The sequence below is a fragment of the Hypanus sabinus genome, chromosome 18 (genome assembly GCF_030144855.1).
Source record: "Hypanus sabinus isolate sHypSab1 chromosome 18, sHypSab1.hap1, whole genome shotgun sequence".
Classification (NCBI taxonomy): domain Eukaryota; kingdom Metazoa; phylum Chordata; class Chondrichthyes; order Myliobatiformes; family Dasyatidae; genus Hypanus; species Hypanus sabinus.
Genome location: NC_082723.1, coordinates 72,560,392 through 72,576,150, shown reverse-complemented (window position 1 = coordinate 72,576,150; position 15,759 = coordinate 72,560,392). Strand labels below are relative to the sequence as shown.

Sequence of the window (15,759 nt, the reverse complement as noted above, 5' to 3'; positions counted from 1 at the left end):
GTTCACACTACCCACTGTTCTCATGACCCACTGTTCACATTACCCATTGTTCACATTACCCATTGTTCACATTACCCACTCTGTTCTCATTACCCATTGTTCACATTACCCACTCTGTTCACATTACCCATTGTTCACATTACCCACTGTTCACATTACCCACTGTTCACATTACCCACTGTTCACATTACCCACTGTTCTCATGACCCACAGTTCACATTACCCACTGTTCACACTACCCACTGTTCTCATGACCCACTGTTCACATTACCCATTGTTCACATTACCCACTCTGTTCTCATTACCCACTGTTCACATGACCCACTGTTCTCATGACCCACTGTTCACATGACCCACTGTTCTCATTACCTGCAGTTCATATTACTGACTCTGTTCACATGACCCACTGTTCACATTACCCACTCTGTTCTCATTACCCACTGTTCACATTACCCACTGTTCACATGACCCACTGTTCTCATGACCCACTGTTCTCATTACCCACAGTTCATATTACTGACTCTGTTCACATGACCCACTGTTCACATTACCCACTCTGTTCTCATTACCCACTGTTCACATGACCCACTGTTCTCATGACCCACTGTTCTCATGACCCACTGTTCTCATTACCCACTGTTCTCATTACCCACAGTTCATATTACTGACTCTGTTCACATTACCCATTGTTCACATTACCCACTCTGTTTTCATTACCCACTCTGTTCTTATTACCCACTGTTCACATGACCCACTGTTCTCATGACCCACTGTTCACATGACCCACTGTTCTCATTACCCACAGTTCATATTACTGACTCTGTTCACATGACCCACTGTTCTCATGACCCACTGTTCACATGACCCACTGTTCTCATTACCCACAGTTCATATTACTGACTCTGTTCACATGACCCACTGTTCTCATGACCCACTGTTCACATTACCCACTCTGTTCTCATTTCCCAATGTTCTCATTACCCACTCTGTTCTCATTACCCACAGTTCATATTACTGACTCTGTTCACATGACCCACTGTTCACATTATCCTCTCTCTGCTGTCCACCATTTTAGTCTCCAGCTCTCTGATGGCAATGACCTCCTGATACTCCACCGTACCGTCCTCGATCACCTTGCCCAACCGTTCCCTTCTTCTTCACCCTTTCCTCCAACTGTTCTACCACTCCATGAATTTGTTCCATATCCTCTCATTATCCTCCACTGCAGCTGACCCCTCAGGCTGGCTCTGTAGTTCAAGTTCAAAGTTCAACATATATTCGTGATCAGAGTATGTGTTCTGTATACTGTACAACCTCGTCTCGTTACCAGCAGCCAGAAAGCGGAGGAACCGAATAGAACGCATTAAAACAAAAACAAAAGAAGCCTGTCAAACTCCCAAAGCACAGTGAGAAAAAAATAATACAAGTTAAAACAAGAGAAGTAAGCAAATTGCATGCAGAACTGAAGTTCTCTGAAGTGAGTTCCGTACTGTGCTGGTTGCAGGCCGCAGCCTCAGTTCAGCACAGAGAAGAGTCGACCTTGCAGAGTAACAAGCTAAACTGGCCCATTCCTCAGCTCTGGCCCCAACACCCTGTGCTTTTCAATTTGACCCAGCGCTGAAATCATTCCTTGCTCTTGGATCCAGGCTTTTCTGCTTAGATATGCTCTTGGGCTTGCCTCCGCTGCCTGGATTTGGCCCTTTTCTGACATTTCCTTGGCTTGGAGCTTAAATTAAGCAATCCTCAAGTCTTTCCTTGGTCTTGGACCCAGGCTCTACCTTGATCCTGCTCTTCTCGCCTCGGTTCTGCCACATCAGAACAGCTGCACTAGCAAAGGCCAAACATTGGCTCATTCATGCAACCATCCTGCGCCTTCGAGACTTCAGTTATCACCATAAAAATGCCAGGTCAAACAAGCAGTCCAAGACCTCAACTCTGACAGTGAAGTCACAGAGTACTGTTTGCAGTCATCGTTTACCAGAAAAAGAGTGATTAATAATGTATTTAGTTGTTTTTTTAGAATTTATTTGCCACCATCAAGTGGTTGTTGAGCTTCCCCAACTCCATCTTGAAGCGTAGCGGAGAGTGCTATTCACTTCACACTGTACAGCACCAACAAAGGAGCTGGTTGTGGATTACAGGAGGAAAGGAGACAGGAAAACTCCAATTGACATCAATGGATCTGGGGTCGAGAGGGTAAACAGCTTCAAGTTCCTCAGTATCCACATCACCGAGGACCTCACGTGGTCTGTACACACCAGCTCTGTGGTGAAAAAGGCACCACAGTACCTCTTTCACCTCAGATGGTTGAGGAAGTTTGCTGTGGATGCCCAAATCCTATGACCTTTCTACAGGGGCACAATTGAGAGCATCCTGACTGGCTGCATCACTGCCTGGTATGGAAACTGTACCTCCCTCAATCACAGGACTCTGCAGAGAGTAATGCGGACAGCCCAGCACATCTGTAGATGTGAACTTCCCACTTTTCAGGACATTGACAAATACAGGTATGTAAAAGGCCCAAAGGATCATTGGGGACCTGAGTCACCCCAACCACAAATTGTGCCAGCTGCTTCCATCTGGGAAACGGTACCGCAGCATAAAAGTCAGGACAACAGGATCCAGGACAGCTTCTTCCACCAGGCCATCAGACTGATTAACTCACGCTGATTTGAGTGTATTCTATGTTACATTGACAGTTCTATTTATTATAAATTATTATAAATTGCACATTGCACATTTAGACAGAGACATAACATAAAGATTTTAATTGCTCACCGGCATGTGTCATGAAATTTGTTAACTTAGCAGCAGCAGATCAGTACAATACATAATGTAGAAGAGGAAAAAACAAAGTAAATCAATTATAGTATATGTATATTGAATAGATTAAAAATCATGCAAAAAATCCCTGAAAAAATATGTATTAAAAAAGTGAGGTAGTGTTCATGGGTTCAATGTCCATTTAGGAATCGGATGGCAGAGGGGAAGAAGCTGTTCCTGAATTATTGAGTGTGTGTCTTCAGGCTTCTGTATCTCCTACCTGATGGTAACAGTGAGAAAAGGGCATGCTCTGGGTGCTGGAGGTCCTTAATAATGGACGCTGCCTTTCTGAGACACCGCTCCCTAAAGATGTCCTGGGTACTTTGTAGGCTAGTGCCCAAGATGGAGCTGACTAGATCTACAACCTTCTGCAGCTTCTTTCAGTTCTGTGCAGTAGCCCCTCCATACCAGACAGTGATGCAGCCTGTCAGAATGCTCTCCACAGTACATATATAGAAGTTTTTGAGTGTATTTGTTGATATACCAAATCTCTTCAAACTCCTAATGAAGTATAGTCACTGTCTTGCCTTCCTTATAACTGCATCGATATGTTGGGACCAAGTTAGGTCCTCCGAGATCTTGACACCCAGGAACTTGACGCAGTTCACTCTCTCCACTTCTGATCCCTCGATGAAGATTGGTGTGTGTTCCTTCACCTTACCCTTCCTGAAGTCCACAATCAGCTCTTTTATCTTACTGATGTTGAATGCCAGGTTGTTGCTAAGGCACCACTCCACTAGTTGGCATACCTTGCTCCTGTACGCCCTCTCGTTATCGTCTGAGATTCTACCAACAATGGTTGTATCATCAGCAATTTATAGATGGTATTTGAGCTATGCCTAGTCACACTGTCATGGGTATAGAGAGAGTAGAGCAATGGGCCAAGCACACACCCCTGAGGTGCACCAGTGTTGATCGTCAGCGAAGAGGATATGTTATCACCAATCCACATAGACTGTGGTCTTCCGGTTAGAAAGTTGAGGATCCAATTGCAGAGTGAGGTACAGAGACCCAGATTCTGCAACTTCTCAATCAGGATTGTATTAAAGCTATAGTCGATGAACTGCATCCTGACATAGGTGGTTGTGTTGTCCAGGTGGTCTAAAGCCCTGTGGAGAACTATTGGCCTATTGTGGTGATGGGCAAATTGCAATGGGTCCAGTTCCTTGCTGAGGCAGGAGTTCAGTCTTGTCATAACCAACCTTTCAAAGCATTTCATCACTGTCGATGTGAGTGCTACTAGAATTGTTGTCTTTTTGAAGCAAGTGGGAGCTTCTGCTTATAGCAGTGGGAGGTTGAAAAAGTTCTTGAATACTCTTGCCAGTTGGTTGGCACAAGTTTTCAGAGCCTTACCAGGTACTCCATTGGGGCCTTCTGCCTTGAGAGGGCTCACTCTTTTTAAAGACAGCCTAACATTGGCCTCCGAGACAGAGATCACAGGGTCAGCGGGTGCAGCCAGGATCTTCACAGCTGTAGTTGTGTTCTCCCTTTCAAAGCGTGCATAGAAGGCGCTGAGTTCATCTGGTAGTGAATTATCACTGCCATTCATGCTACTGTATTGGGTTTTGTAGGAAGTATTGTCTTGCAAACCCTGTCAGAGTTGTCGTACATCCAATGTCGCCTCCAACCTCATTCAGTATTCTCTCTTCGCCCTTGAAATAGCCCTCCACAAGTCATACCTGGTTTTCTGGTACAGCCCCGGGTCACCAGACTTGAATGCCACAGACAACATACCTCCTGGTTCATCCACAGAATTTGGTTTGGGAATGTATAGTAAGACTTCGTAGGCACACACTCATTCACGCAGGTTTTAATGAAGTCAGTAACAACTACAGCATATTCATCCATATTCGAAGATGAACCCCTGAATACAGTCCAGTCCACTAATTCAAAGCAGTCCTGTAAGTGTTCCTGTTCTTCCCTTGTCATTAGGCTGTCCACGCCACTCTCTGCAAAGTCCTGCGATGAAGGAAGTACAGTTCCCATACCAGACAGTGATGCAGCCAGTCAGGATGCTCTCAATTGTGTCCCTATAGAAAGATCTTAGAATCTGGGGGCCCATACCAAACTTCGTCAACCGTTTGAGGTGAAAGAGGTGCTGTTGTGCCTTTCTCACCGCACAGCTGGTGTGTACAGACCACGTGAGATCCTTGGTAACGTTTATGCTGAGGAACTTAAAGCTGTTCACCCTCTCAACCCCACATCCATCGATGTCAATAGGGATTACCCACTCTCTCTATTCCTCCTGTAATCCACAACCAGCTCCTTTGGTTTTGTCACAATGAGGGAGAGGTTGTTTTCTTGACACCACTGTATCAGGGTGATGACTTTTTCTCTGTAGGCTGCCTCATTATTATTTGAGATTAGGCCAATCAGTGTAGTGTCATCAGTAAATTTAATTAGCAGATTGGAGCTGTGGGTGGCAACATAGTCATGGGTAAACAGAGAGTAAAGGATGGGGCTTAGGACACAGTCCTGAGGGGCACCTGTGTTGAGGGTCAGAGGATCAGAGGTGAGGAGCCCACTCTTACCATCTGCCGGTGATCTGACAGGAAGTCCAGGATCCAGCTACACAAGGCAGAGTGAAGGCCAGGGTCTCTGAGCTTCTTGTTGAGCCTGGAGGGAATGATGGTGTTGAATGTGAACTGTAGTCCAAGAACAGCATTGAAACTGTACCAGAACTGTGTTCTGTCCACACTCTCGTACAGGTCAGTATGCTGACACATGACAGAGAATGATCTCGCCAAGCTGTCATCATTCCACATCACCAGCCTCCAGATGATCCTCTGTATTTTCTGGCCAAGAAAGCTCTAACATGCCCAACTCCTTCAGCGTCCCCAAGGTGACATGGCCACAATCACCACGAAGGAACATTGGAGATGGATTGGCCATGTGATGAGAAGAGAAGCCGACTCCATCATCAAAACAGCACTACGTTGGACCCCTGAAAGGTGGAGGAAACACAGGAGACCAAAGGCAACTTGGCACCGTACTGTAGAGGTTAAAATGTGGACCCCGAACCACACCTGGGGCACAATAGAGAAGATGGCCAAGGACAGACAGAGATGAAGAAACTTCATTGATGTCGTAAATGGTAGTGGCATAACAGGCAGTAAACATTCCGAAGTCCCTGTCAGCTCTCTCCTGATTCGACCATCCATCTACACAGTTGAGATGATTTAATGGCCATCTTGAGGATGCCGCTTTTGGTCGAGTTGTTTGCTGGTGTCATCTTCTTCCAGATAGAGACAGAACATAATGCAATCACCATGATTACAGATAGGTGTGCTGCAGAGTGTAAAAGCTACCAAAACTACTAGTAAGCACAAAGTACACTGCAGATGCTGTGGTCAAATGCAGATTTTTACTGAGTTGGGCACCTCTGCACGTGCCTTCATGATGCTGTGCCCGAAACATTGACTCCTCGTTTCCACAGATGCTGCCCGACCTGCTGAGTTCTACCAAAACTACTGTTGCTTGAAATCTGAAATAAAACCAGAAGCCCTACCAGATTCTTGAGGTGTTGCACCTTGATAGGGAAGGTCCTTGCATTCACGTCATCACTCTCTCCCTCAAAGCTATTGGAGAATGGTGCAGGAGCAGGGTTTAATTGACGTGGATTGTAAATTGAACTCTAATTCATGTTCTGATGTGTTTTATTTTCTTGTCGCTCCCTTATCTTGATGCCATTTTTGTGCGATTTTAGAATCAGAGTGGCCTGCAGAAAATTTCAGCTGAACTGAAATGTGCCTTTTGATTTTGTGTTTTATATTCTGTGTTTTTGCTCTTTTTTGTTGCTGTTTTGTGTGGTGATTTGCTTTTTTTTTTACGCACATGGGGCTGGGGTTGTGTTTCTTTTTGCTTTGAATGGGTTCCATGGTTCTTTATTTTGTGGCTGTCTGTGTGAAGGTGAATCGCAGTATTGTATACTGCATATATACTTTAATAATAAATGTACTTTGAATTTTGCTTACTTTTGTATTGTTTGCACAATTCGTTTTTTTTCACATTGGATAATTGTCGGTCTTTGTGGTGTGGGTTTTGTTCTGTTTCATTAATTTGTTGGTTACCTGCAAGAAGATAAATCTCAAGCTTATAAATGGTGTTCATATTTGATAATAAATGTACTTTTAAACTTTGGTGGAGCGGAAAATCCCCGATGCGCACGGCAATTGGTGAAGCAAACTGTCCATCATTCTAGCGAGTGGCGCACTCGGCAAGGGCGGGTTAGAGCTCGCCACTGATCCGCCGGACGATTGGAGAATAAAGACATCTATCATTCTTCCTGGACGCTGATTGGTGAAGCTGCGTAAACGTACCCTTTTAGCCCCGCGTTTATTGATGGAGATGGCAATCAATCTTTAATTGTGGGCGGGTCTGGGTTGGAGCCGAGGCTGCGGCCGGTGCCGGGGCATTGGGGGGGATGAGGGGGAGGCGATGAAGTTTAATTACGTTAATAGCTGCGGCAGACACCACGGTAGGTTGGCCACGAGGTGTATTTAGAGGGGCATCTGTTTACTGGTGGTTGTGGTCGTGAGGTGGGGGGCAAAATGAGCAGTCTCTGCCAGTGGGGGTGAGCGGCCTACGTCCTCACTAGGCCTCGGGCCCTCGCCTATATCTTCTCTCCGTGGGTCAGGCAGGCGCATGGATCGTCTTTGCCGGTCTTTCACCGGCTCGGGCCTGCAGATTATCTACCTTCCCCCCGTCTGGTTGTCGAAACCTTTCTCTTCCTGGCTCACTGGGGCCCGCAGCAGCCTTTGGGTGCAAACTGTTGTGCAAAAGTGTGTACCCACTGGGTAGAATAAACTAGAAATGCGACATTTACTGCTCTAAAACCGGAGAAAACTTACTTTAAGCATTTCGCTTTAGTGATATACTAGTATTTAATCTACTAAGTGTTTAACAAATCCAAATGATCATTGGGACGTACTGAGGTCCTTACACAAAACCACTGGTGCAAACCAATTTGGGAGAATCGTACATTCTCTTAATAGAAAGGGAGACGGGAAGGGAATCTGATGATTCTCTAAAACTTTTTCTGCATTAATTATCACCAGGATAAGTGCAGTGAACACTTGTATTGATTTGAGCTTTTGCAGACTAATTCTTCATTTGTAAATGAAATGGGATAAGTTACATGTTTTATACACACACACACTCCCACCCTCCTACCTGGAGGAACTCAGCAAGTCAGGCAGCATCTATAGAAAACAGTTGTTGTTTTGAGCAGAGCCTCTTTGGGACTTGTCAACCGTTTGTTCCTTGCCATAGATGCTCCTGAGTTCCTCCAGCATTTTGTGTATATTGCTTTGGATTTCCAGCATCTGCTGATTTTCTCGTGTTTGTAAATTACAAGTTGTAAATTTGGGTGATGTTGGGAAAGGTATTGCGCAAATGGTAATTAATATGTGGTGGGGCTTTGCTTTTTTTTTCTATAATTGAAATTAGTTTCAAATAAAATTAGAGAGGAGTAGTGGACAAGCAAGGTAAAAACGATGCCAGTGAAAATAAGAGAAGAGAATTAGATCAGAATTGGGTTTAATATTACTGGTATATGTTGTGAAATTTGTTGTCTTTGTGGCAGCAGTACATTGCAATACATAATAAAACCAAATCGCAGTAAGTATATATTAAATAGTTAATTATGTAGTGCCAAAAAAAAAGTGAGTGAGTGTTCATGGGTTCAGTGTCCATTCAGACATCGGATGTCAGAGGGGAAGAAGTTGTTCCTGAATCATTGAGTGTGTGCCTTCAGGCTCCTGTACCTCCTCCCTGATGGTAGCAATGAGACGAGGGCATGACCTGGGCGATGGGGTCCTTAGTGAAGGGTGCCACCTTTTTTTTTGAGACATCATTCCTTGAAGGTGTCCTGGATACTTTGGAGGCTAGTGCCCATGATGGAACTGACTGAGTTTACAACTCTACAGCTCATTTCAATCCTGTGCTGCAGCACCCCACCCCCCACCCTCCCCTTGATACCAGCTGGTGAATGTAGGGTGATGCATGCTGTCCACTTTACATCCGTGAACGTCTGGTGACACACAGAATCTCCTTGAACTCCTGATGAAATGTCAGTAACACACAAAGGCACTGAGAAACTCCGAGGCAGGCTGAGAAGTTTTATTTCATCCTTTAGGACCTTGGTCTTCAGGGATGATAATGTACAAACTACTGCTTGCAATAGAATTAAAAATGCTTTAAGTTAAATCTCCTAGAAAATTATTTACATGAATCTTTAACTGTCCCATTTCCATTGGTTAGTGTCACATTTTAGAGCACCTGCTATCAGATCAGGGTTCAAATCCAGCTACTGTCAATGAGGAGGTTGTGTGTTCTTCATGTGACTCTGAATTTCCTCAAGGGGGTCTGTTCTCTTCCCACATTCCAAAGCTGTATTGTTGAGCATTAGCAAGTTGTGGGCATGCTATATTGGCGCCAGACACGTGACCACATTTGCGGACTGCCCAGCACAATCTTACTGATCTGATTTGATCCAAACGATGCATTTGACTGTATTTTCTAGTGTACGTGTGACAAATAAAACTAACATAAAACTCTTTAATTTCCACTAATGTCTGAGTTTTCCCAATATTGGGTTTTTGGCTCCTGTTTTTTGGCATCAATATCATTTTGATTTCTAGAATACAAAGTACATGAATGGGAGTGGGTAAATTTGTCCCCACTGATTATGTCTGGTCAACTGCATTAATGCATTTGTTCAAAATTTACACCCTTCCCATTAAATCATTGTCCCATCAGCCAGGTCATCCCCTCTTTTTGCTGCCATCGGGAAGAAGGTACAGGTGCCTCAAGTCTCACCCCACCAGGTTCAGGAACAGTTACTACCCTCAACCATCAGGCTCTTGAACCAGTAGGGATAACTTCACTTGCCCCATCATTGAAACATTCCAACAACCATCTCAAGTTCTCAATATTTATTGCTTGCTTAATTATTATTATTTCACCGTATTTGCACAGTGTGTGTCTTGCACACTGGTTGAATGCCCAAGGGTGCGAGCTATCATTGAATCTCATATATTGTGGTATATTTGGACTATGATTATTTACTTTTAGCTTTAGACAAGTTGTCATTTTCAAATGCATTGAGCAGTTATTTTAAAACATGAGTTGTATGGCTTTGGGGAAAGAGTGGGGAAATTGTATTTGCTGTTAATTAGATCCAGTAAGGACCTGGTGAGGCAAGTGGTTCCCTCCTTCACTGTAACCTTTAAATTCTGGGAGTCTTGAACAAAGGTGGAAGGCAAATTTTACACTTAAGTAACTTTAAAACATTGTCTCTTTTGCAATTTTGGAAGGCAACAGCAGGTTTAAGCATAGTGAATGGTAACAATCAATGGTTGCCAACTATATTTGAATGAACTGTTGTACACTTGTGTACTGGAAAAGACCTTAAGCAATCTCGAATCTTGTAAAGTGGGATAAGTTCAGTAGTCAGTAAATTACACTTTCCTTTGTAAATTCATTCGTCAGTGATGTCCACTCTCCTTCATAAATTCAGTCGTCAGTAACATCCACTCTCCTCTCCTTTGCAAATTCAGTCATGAGTAAATTTCAAAACGCAAGCACGAGGAAATCTGCAGTGCAGATGCTGGAAATTCAAGCAACACACACAAAATTACCCTCCCGACGAAGGGTCTCAGCCCGAAACATTGACTGTGCTTCTGCCTATGCACGATGCCTGGCCTGCTGCGTTCCACCAGCATTTTGTGTGTGTTGCATGAGTAAATTTCACTCTTCTCTCCTTCGTCAATTCAGTCGTCAGTAATGTCCATTTTCCTTTCCTTTGTAAATTCAGTCATTAGTAAAGTTCCCAACTTTTTTTATTCAATGAACCAATGCCATGAAGTAAGGATCCCAGGTTGGGAATAGTGGCTTTCTTTTATTGCTTGTAAACTTTTGAACTAAATTGTCTCAATGCTGATGAAGGCAAGTGTGCAATTGGTATTCTGGCTGAAGCTGGTTTTGGGGAGATAATGGTATAATGTAATTCCCAGTGCACAAATGTAAAGGAGAATAAAATAATTGTTACTCTGGATCCGAAAACAATGTATCTCGCCTATCGTCAGTGGGGCCTTTTGTACATAAGAGAGCTTCCGTTCTCTGTTTCTCTGATCTAAGAGGGCAGATTGATCACTGATTATGACCTTTCATAAAAGCTGTGCAGCACTCACAAGTTACTGCACAGAACTTTTGTTAGATGGTCTTCAAGTCTTTGGATCGGGACTTGAGAAGAGTGGACAGAGATTTCAATTGAAATGGCAGAGCTGTGATGACCAAAATTTTTTGGTGGAAGTGATTAACAGTATTTTATTTTACCTCTGCAGGTGATCAGGAGTAGAAGATGGTCTTGAGGACTCAAGATGATGAACTCTGTTTAATCTCTGACGTTGATTAAGCTGAATACATTGTGATTTTCAATAATTGAGACAGTGATTCTAAAAGCTGTCTACTTTAATGAAAAGAGTAATGTAGTCAGCTTAACTGAATCAACTGTAAATTTTGATTAGTACCATAACATTCAAATAATACACTTGGACTGCTATATGTTTAATTCCCCCTTAACAGGGGATTAAGTAAGAAATTATTTATAGAATTAGAATTATTTTTTTTAAATGGAGATGATCAGAAACGTACCTCCTCTGGCCGACGAGCCTTCATTGCCACTGAATGTGGAGGATCAGCCGTGTCCCCCACCTCTTCCTCCAAGCGTGCCGCCGCCTCCACCACCTCCCCTGCAAACGTCCAGTGACGCAGAAGTTATGGACGTTGGCTCTGGTGGTGATGGACTTTCAGATACTCCCGCTGCGGACTGTAACACGTCCAGCCAAGACCAGCACCTTGCGATGGAATCCACTGTCTTTAACAACCAGTTGACAGCAGTCTCGGGAAGCTGTCCTCTCAATCCGAGAACAGCGCGTCATGCACCAGCTGTTCCTAAGTTTGCCCCTGATATTAAGTTGCTGAAAGATGTTAAAATCAGGGTGGTTTTTTCAGATAACAGTAAAAATAAAGACAGACAGGTAGTATATGCTGGTGTTGGAGCTGGTGAGAAAGGTACTGAACTTAGCAATAGCACGAATGGAGGTTTGCATGGCACTCCTTTTGACGGGAAGGGCGCAGTAGGGCCAGGCGGTTTTTGTAGTAAAAGTATTGATAGGCAGGAAGTTGAAGACAATCAAGAGAAAAAAGTGGAATTTGCGGTACTCGACGAAATAGACTTCCCTGAAAACTTCGAAACCGATGACATGGAAGCAACGGGTTTCAAATCTGAAATGATTATTCAGCAGGATCGCGTCGATGAAGAAGCTCTGAGTTACTCGTTCGAGGTATGTGAGCAGGGTTCAAAATACTCACGTGCACATGAGACTGCGCGTGGATATATCCTCGTAAATACCAATGCCTTCCTATTTTTTCCCTCATATTTTGTCCCTTACGCCAACCTGGTGCATGTAAACCTCTGTTAATCGTTTTAAAAAGAGAGAAAATGAATGTTTAAATAATTAAGATTTGCAGGTCATGGTGAATATATTTAAAGGCTGTTTGCTGAACGTTTACATGCATCAGGTACCTGTATAGTATTTTGAACCCTGTATGTTGTCCGGTCCTTTGAGCAGCTCGTCTTGCCTATTTTCGCAACTTATAAAGAATAAAAAACTTGATTTCCGTCCACAGTTCAAAATTGTGTGTGGGTCTAAATAGGTAAGGAGAAAAGATTTGCATTATTGGTAAATAATGCAGTGTTTAGTATTTCAATGTCTGTGTGTCCTTCCGATACTATTTTCTGTGTTTGCAACTGGGGTCCTTCAGTCTATAGAATGGATGAACAGATAAGGAACCCCTGCGCAGTTGTGATGCCAGCCCCTTGTCTATGCATTGGTCAGTCGGACTTGTGTCCACCCATCGGTCGGTGTGTATGGATGAACCAACTCTGCAGACTGACCGAATAGATAAAGCTCAGTACAATGACAGCTTCGACCACAGGTTGGCACTAACACTGGAATTGTGAAACGTCTATCTTTTATATCCTCATTATATCATTTGTAAGTGTTTTGATTGAAGTGGCTTGCCCAGTTTATCAGTATTAAACCATTTATTTATGTGTTAAGCTATTTTCAGTATTTGAAAAATTATCACTACAGGCATCGAATTACATCAGTGGTCTCCATGTGATGTTTTACAGATCATCCAGATGTTTAGACAAGTCAGACTATTCCTTCAGATGTGTTACATTAACATTTGATTTAAGAAGCATTTTGTGAAGCGGAACTATCTCTATAGAAACTAATATTGCTTTTAAAAATTAATAGCATTTTCAAACAGAATTTTATTAAGATTCTGTTAAATATTGTCTTGTTAAGAATTAAAATTGTCAGGATAATTGATTCATAGTATGAGCTGAATCCATTGTAGTTTGGAGAACAACAGATTTATAGTTGAAATAGAAATGACCTGGCAGACTTTTAACTTTTTAAAGATAAATATATTCCTGTGCCACAGGGGGCCTACTATACCTGGGGCCTATGATCTGTATTGTGGCCATTCCTGTAGAATTCAGTGGGATTTGGGTTCAGTTGAATTAGAGGAAACAAGAAAGTTGATATCATAACAAGTCAATGTTTTTAAATGGCCCAATTAGAAATATTCAGTGTTACAGTAGGATGGCCTTTGATACTGTATTTTACAGGAAGACTTTGATCATGATGTTGATGCGCTCCTGGAGGCAGTGCTGCCTCCTCCCAAAAAGAGGAAGCGGGTTGAAGAGGATGTTACCGGTGACAGCGACCACCAAACAGATGAAGAAACCAGTGTGCAGCCCATGATGACCAAAATTAAAACTGTATTAAAAAGTAAGTGAATCGGACAGCGCGGGAGGTCAGAATTCAGAGTTTTCCTGGGTGCTATTGTTTTCTTCCAATACGCTAAAATGGACTTTCGGACCCCTCGTCTACCTCATTGTGACTTTGCATTTTGCAATCTGCCTGCAAGCACTTTCTCTGTACTATAAAACTATTCTGCACTCTTATTATTTTAACTTGACAGTACTAAAGTGTACTATTTTAGAACATAGAACATACAGGGTAAATGGTAGGGCATTGAGGAATGCAGTGGAACAGAGAGATCTAGGAATAACAGTGCATAGTTCCCTGAAGGTGGAGTCTCATGTAGATAGGGTGGTGAAGAAGGCTTTTGGAACGCTGGCCTTTATAAATCAGAGCATTGAGGACAGAAGTTGGGATGTAATGTTAAAATTGTACAAGGCATTGGTAAGGCCAAATTTGGAATATTGTGTACAGTTCTGGTCACCGACTTATAGGAAGGCTATCAATAAATTATAGAGAGTGCAGAGACGATTTACTAGGATGTTACCTTGGTTTCAGCACTTAAGTTACAGAGAAAGGTTGAACAAGTTAGGTCTCTATTCATTGGAGCGTAGAAGGTTGAGGAGGGATTTGATCGAGGTATTTAAAATTTTGAGAGGGATAGATAGAGTTGACGTGAATAGGCTGTTTCCATTGAGAGTAGGGGAGATTCAAACGAGAGGACATGATTTGAGAGTTAGGGGGCAGAAGTTTAAGGGAAACACGAGGGGGTATTTCTTTACTCAGAGAGTGATAGCTGTGTGGAATGAGCTTCCTGTAGAAGTAGTAGAGGCCAGTTCAGTTGTGTCATTTAAGGTAAAATTGGATAGGTATTTGGACAGGAAAGGAGTGGAGGGTTATGGGCTGAGTGCGGGTAGGTGGGACTAGGTGAGATTAAGAGTTCGGCACGGACTAGGAGGGCCGAGGTGGCCTGTTTCCGTGCTGTGATTGTTATATGGTTATTGTAATAAGTTCATCTATATGAACAGCACAGTACTGTGCAAAAGTTTAAATATCTGGGGTATCTAAGACTTGCACAGTACTGTAGTAATTTTATGTATTGCAATGTACTGCTGCAAAATTAATTCATGACGTGAGTGATGATAAATCTGATTCTGATATGGGTCTGTTGTGGACTGAGAGTGGGAAGGGAGCAGGGAGAGGGGAGGGAGTGGGAAGCACCAGAAAGATATTCTGTAATGATCCATAAACCAATTACTTGGAATCAGATAACCTTGCTTGATGTCTCAGGACTGGGTGTGTATGCACCCTCCACCTTGACCATTTCCAGCATCCTTTACTCCCATCAGATTAACAAGCTCACTCTCAGTTTCACATTGACAAATACAGTACTGTGCAAAAGACTTGGGCATCCTAGCTATATATATGTGCCTAAGTCTTTGCTCAGTACTGTATGCAAGACAAGCTTTTCACTGTGCATGTGACAATAATTAATTATTTTTTCCTGGGTTTGATGAGTATATGAATTGAGTAGTAGAGGCAGGTGTAATAGTGTCATTTAAGAAGTACTTGGATGGGTACCTGAGGGGGCAAGGTGCAGAGGAATATGGGGCAAATGCAGGATAATGGGACTAGCTAAGTGGTCGGCATGAACTGGTTGGGCCTGTATTTGTTCTGTATTGCTTATGAATCTATAACATCTTTATAAAAAGTCTTTGACTGAGGTTTATAAGATTATGAGAGGCCTAGATAGAGTGGACAGGGAGCATCTGTTCCCCAGGGTTGAATTGTCTGATACCAGAGGGCATGCGTTGAAGGTGAGGGGGGGGTACATTTAAAGGGGATGTAAGGGATAAGTTTTTTACTCAGAGTGGTGGATGCCTGGAATGCGTTGTCTGGTGTGGTAGAGACAAATTGTTTCGAGGTTTTTAAGAGACGCTTGAATAGGCACATGGATGTAACAAAGATGGAGGGATATGGAATGAATGAAATTAATTTATTTCGGTCAGTACAAACATAACAAAAAGCGTCATTTACATGGACAGAGTGTAGGTAGGATGGATTCGTGTTTGGGTGTTTTGGATTTGTTTTTTAG

At 42.9% G+C, this 15,759-nt stretch overlaps 1 protein-coding gene across 1 annotated transcript in view; it reads left to right on the top strand.

Moving 5' to 3' along the window:
• Positions 1–7,204: 7,204 nt before the first annotated feature.
• dgcr8 (DGCR8 microprocessor complex subunit) overlaps positions 7,205–15,759 on the top strand; it is a 60,920-nt gene continuing 52,365 nt past the window's right edge. Inside the window, exons 1-3 of the mRNA XM_059994650.1 lie at positions 7,205–7,300; positions 11,169–12,170; positions 13,529–13,691. Coding sequence (XP_059850633.1) covers positions 11,457–12,170; positions 13,529–13,691 — 877 coding nt within the window. The 5' untranslated portion in view covers positions 7,205–7,300; positions 11,169–11,456. The remainder of the gene's footprint in view (positions 7,301–11,168; positions 12,171–13,528; positions 13,692–15,759) is intronic.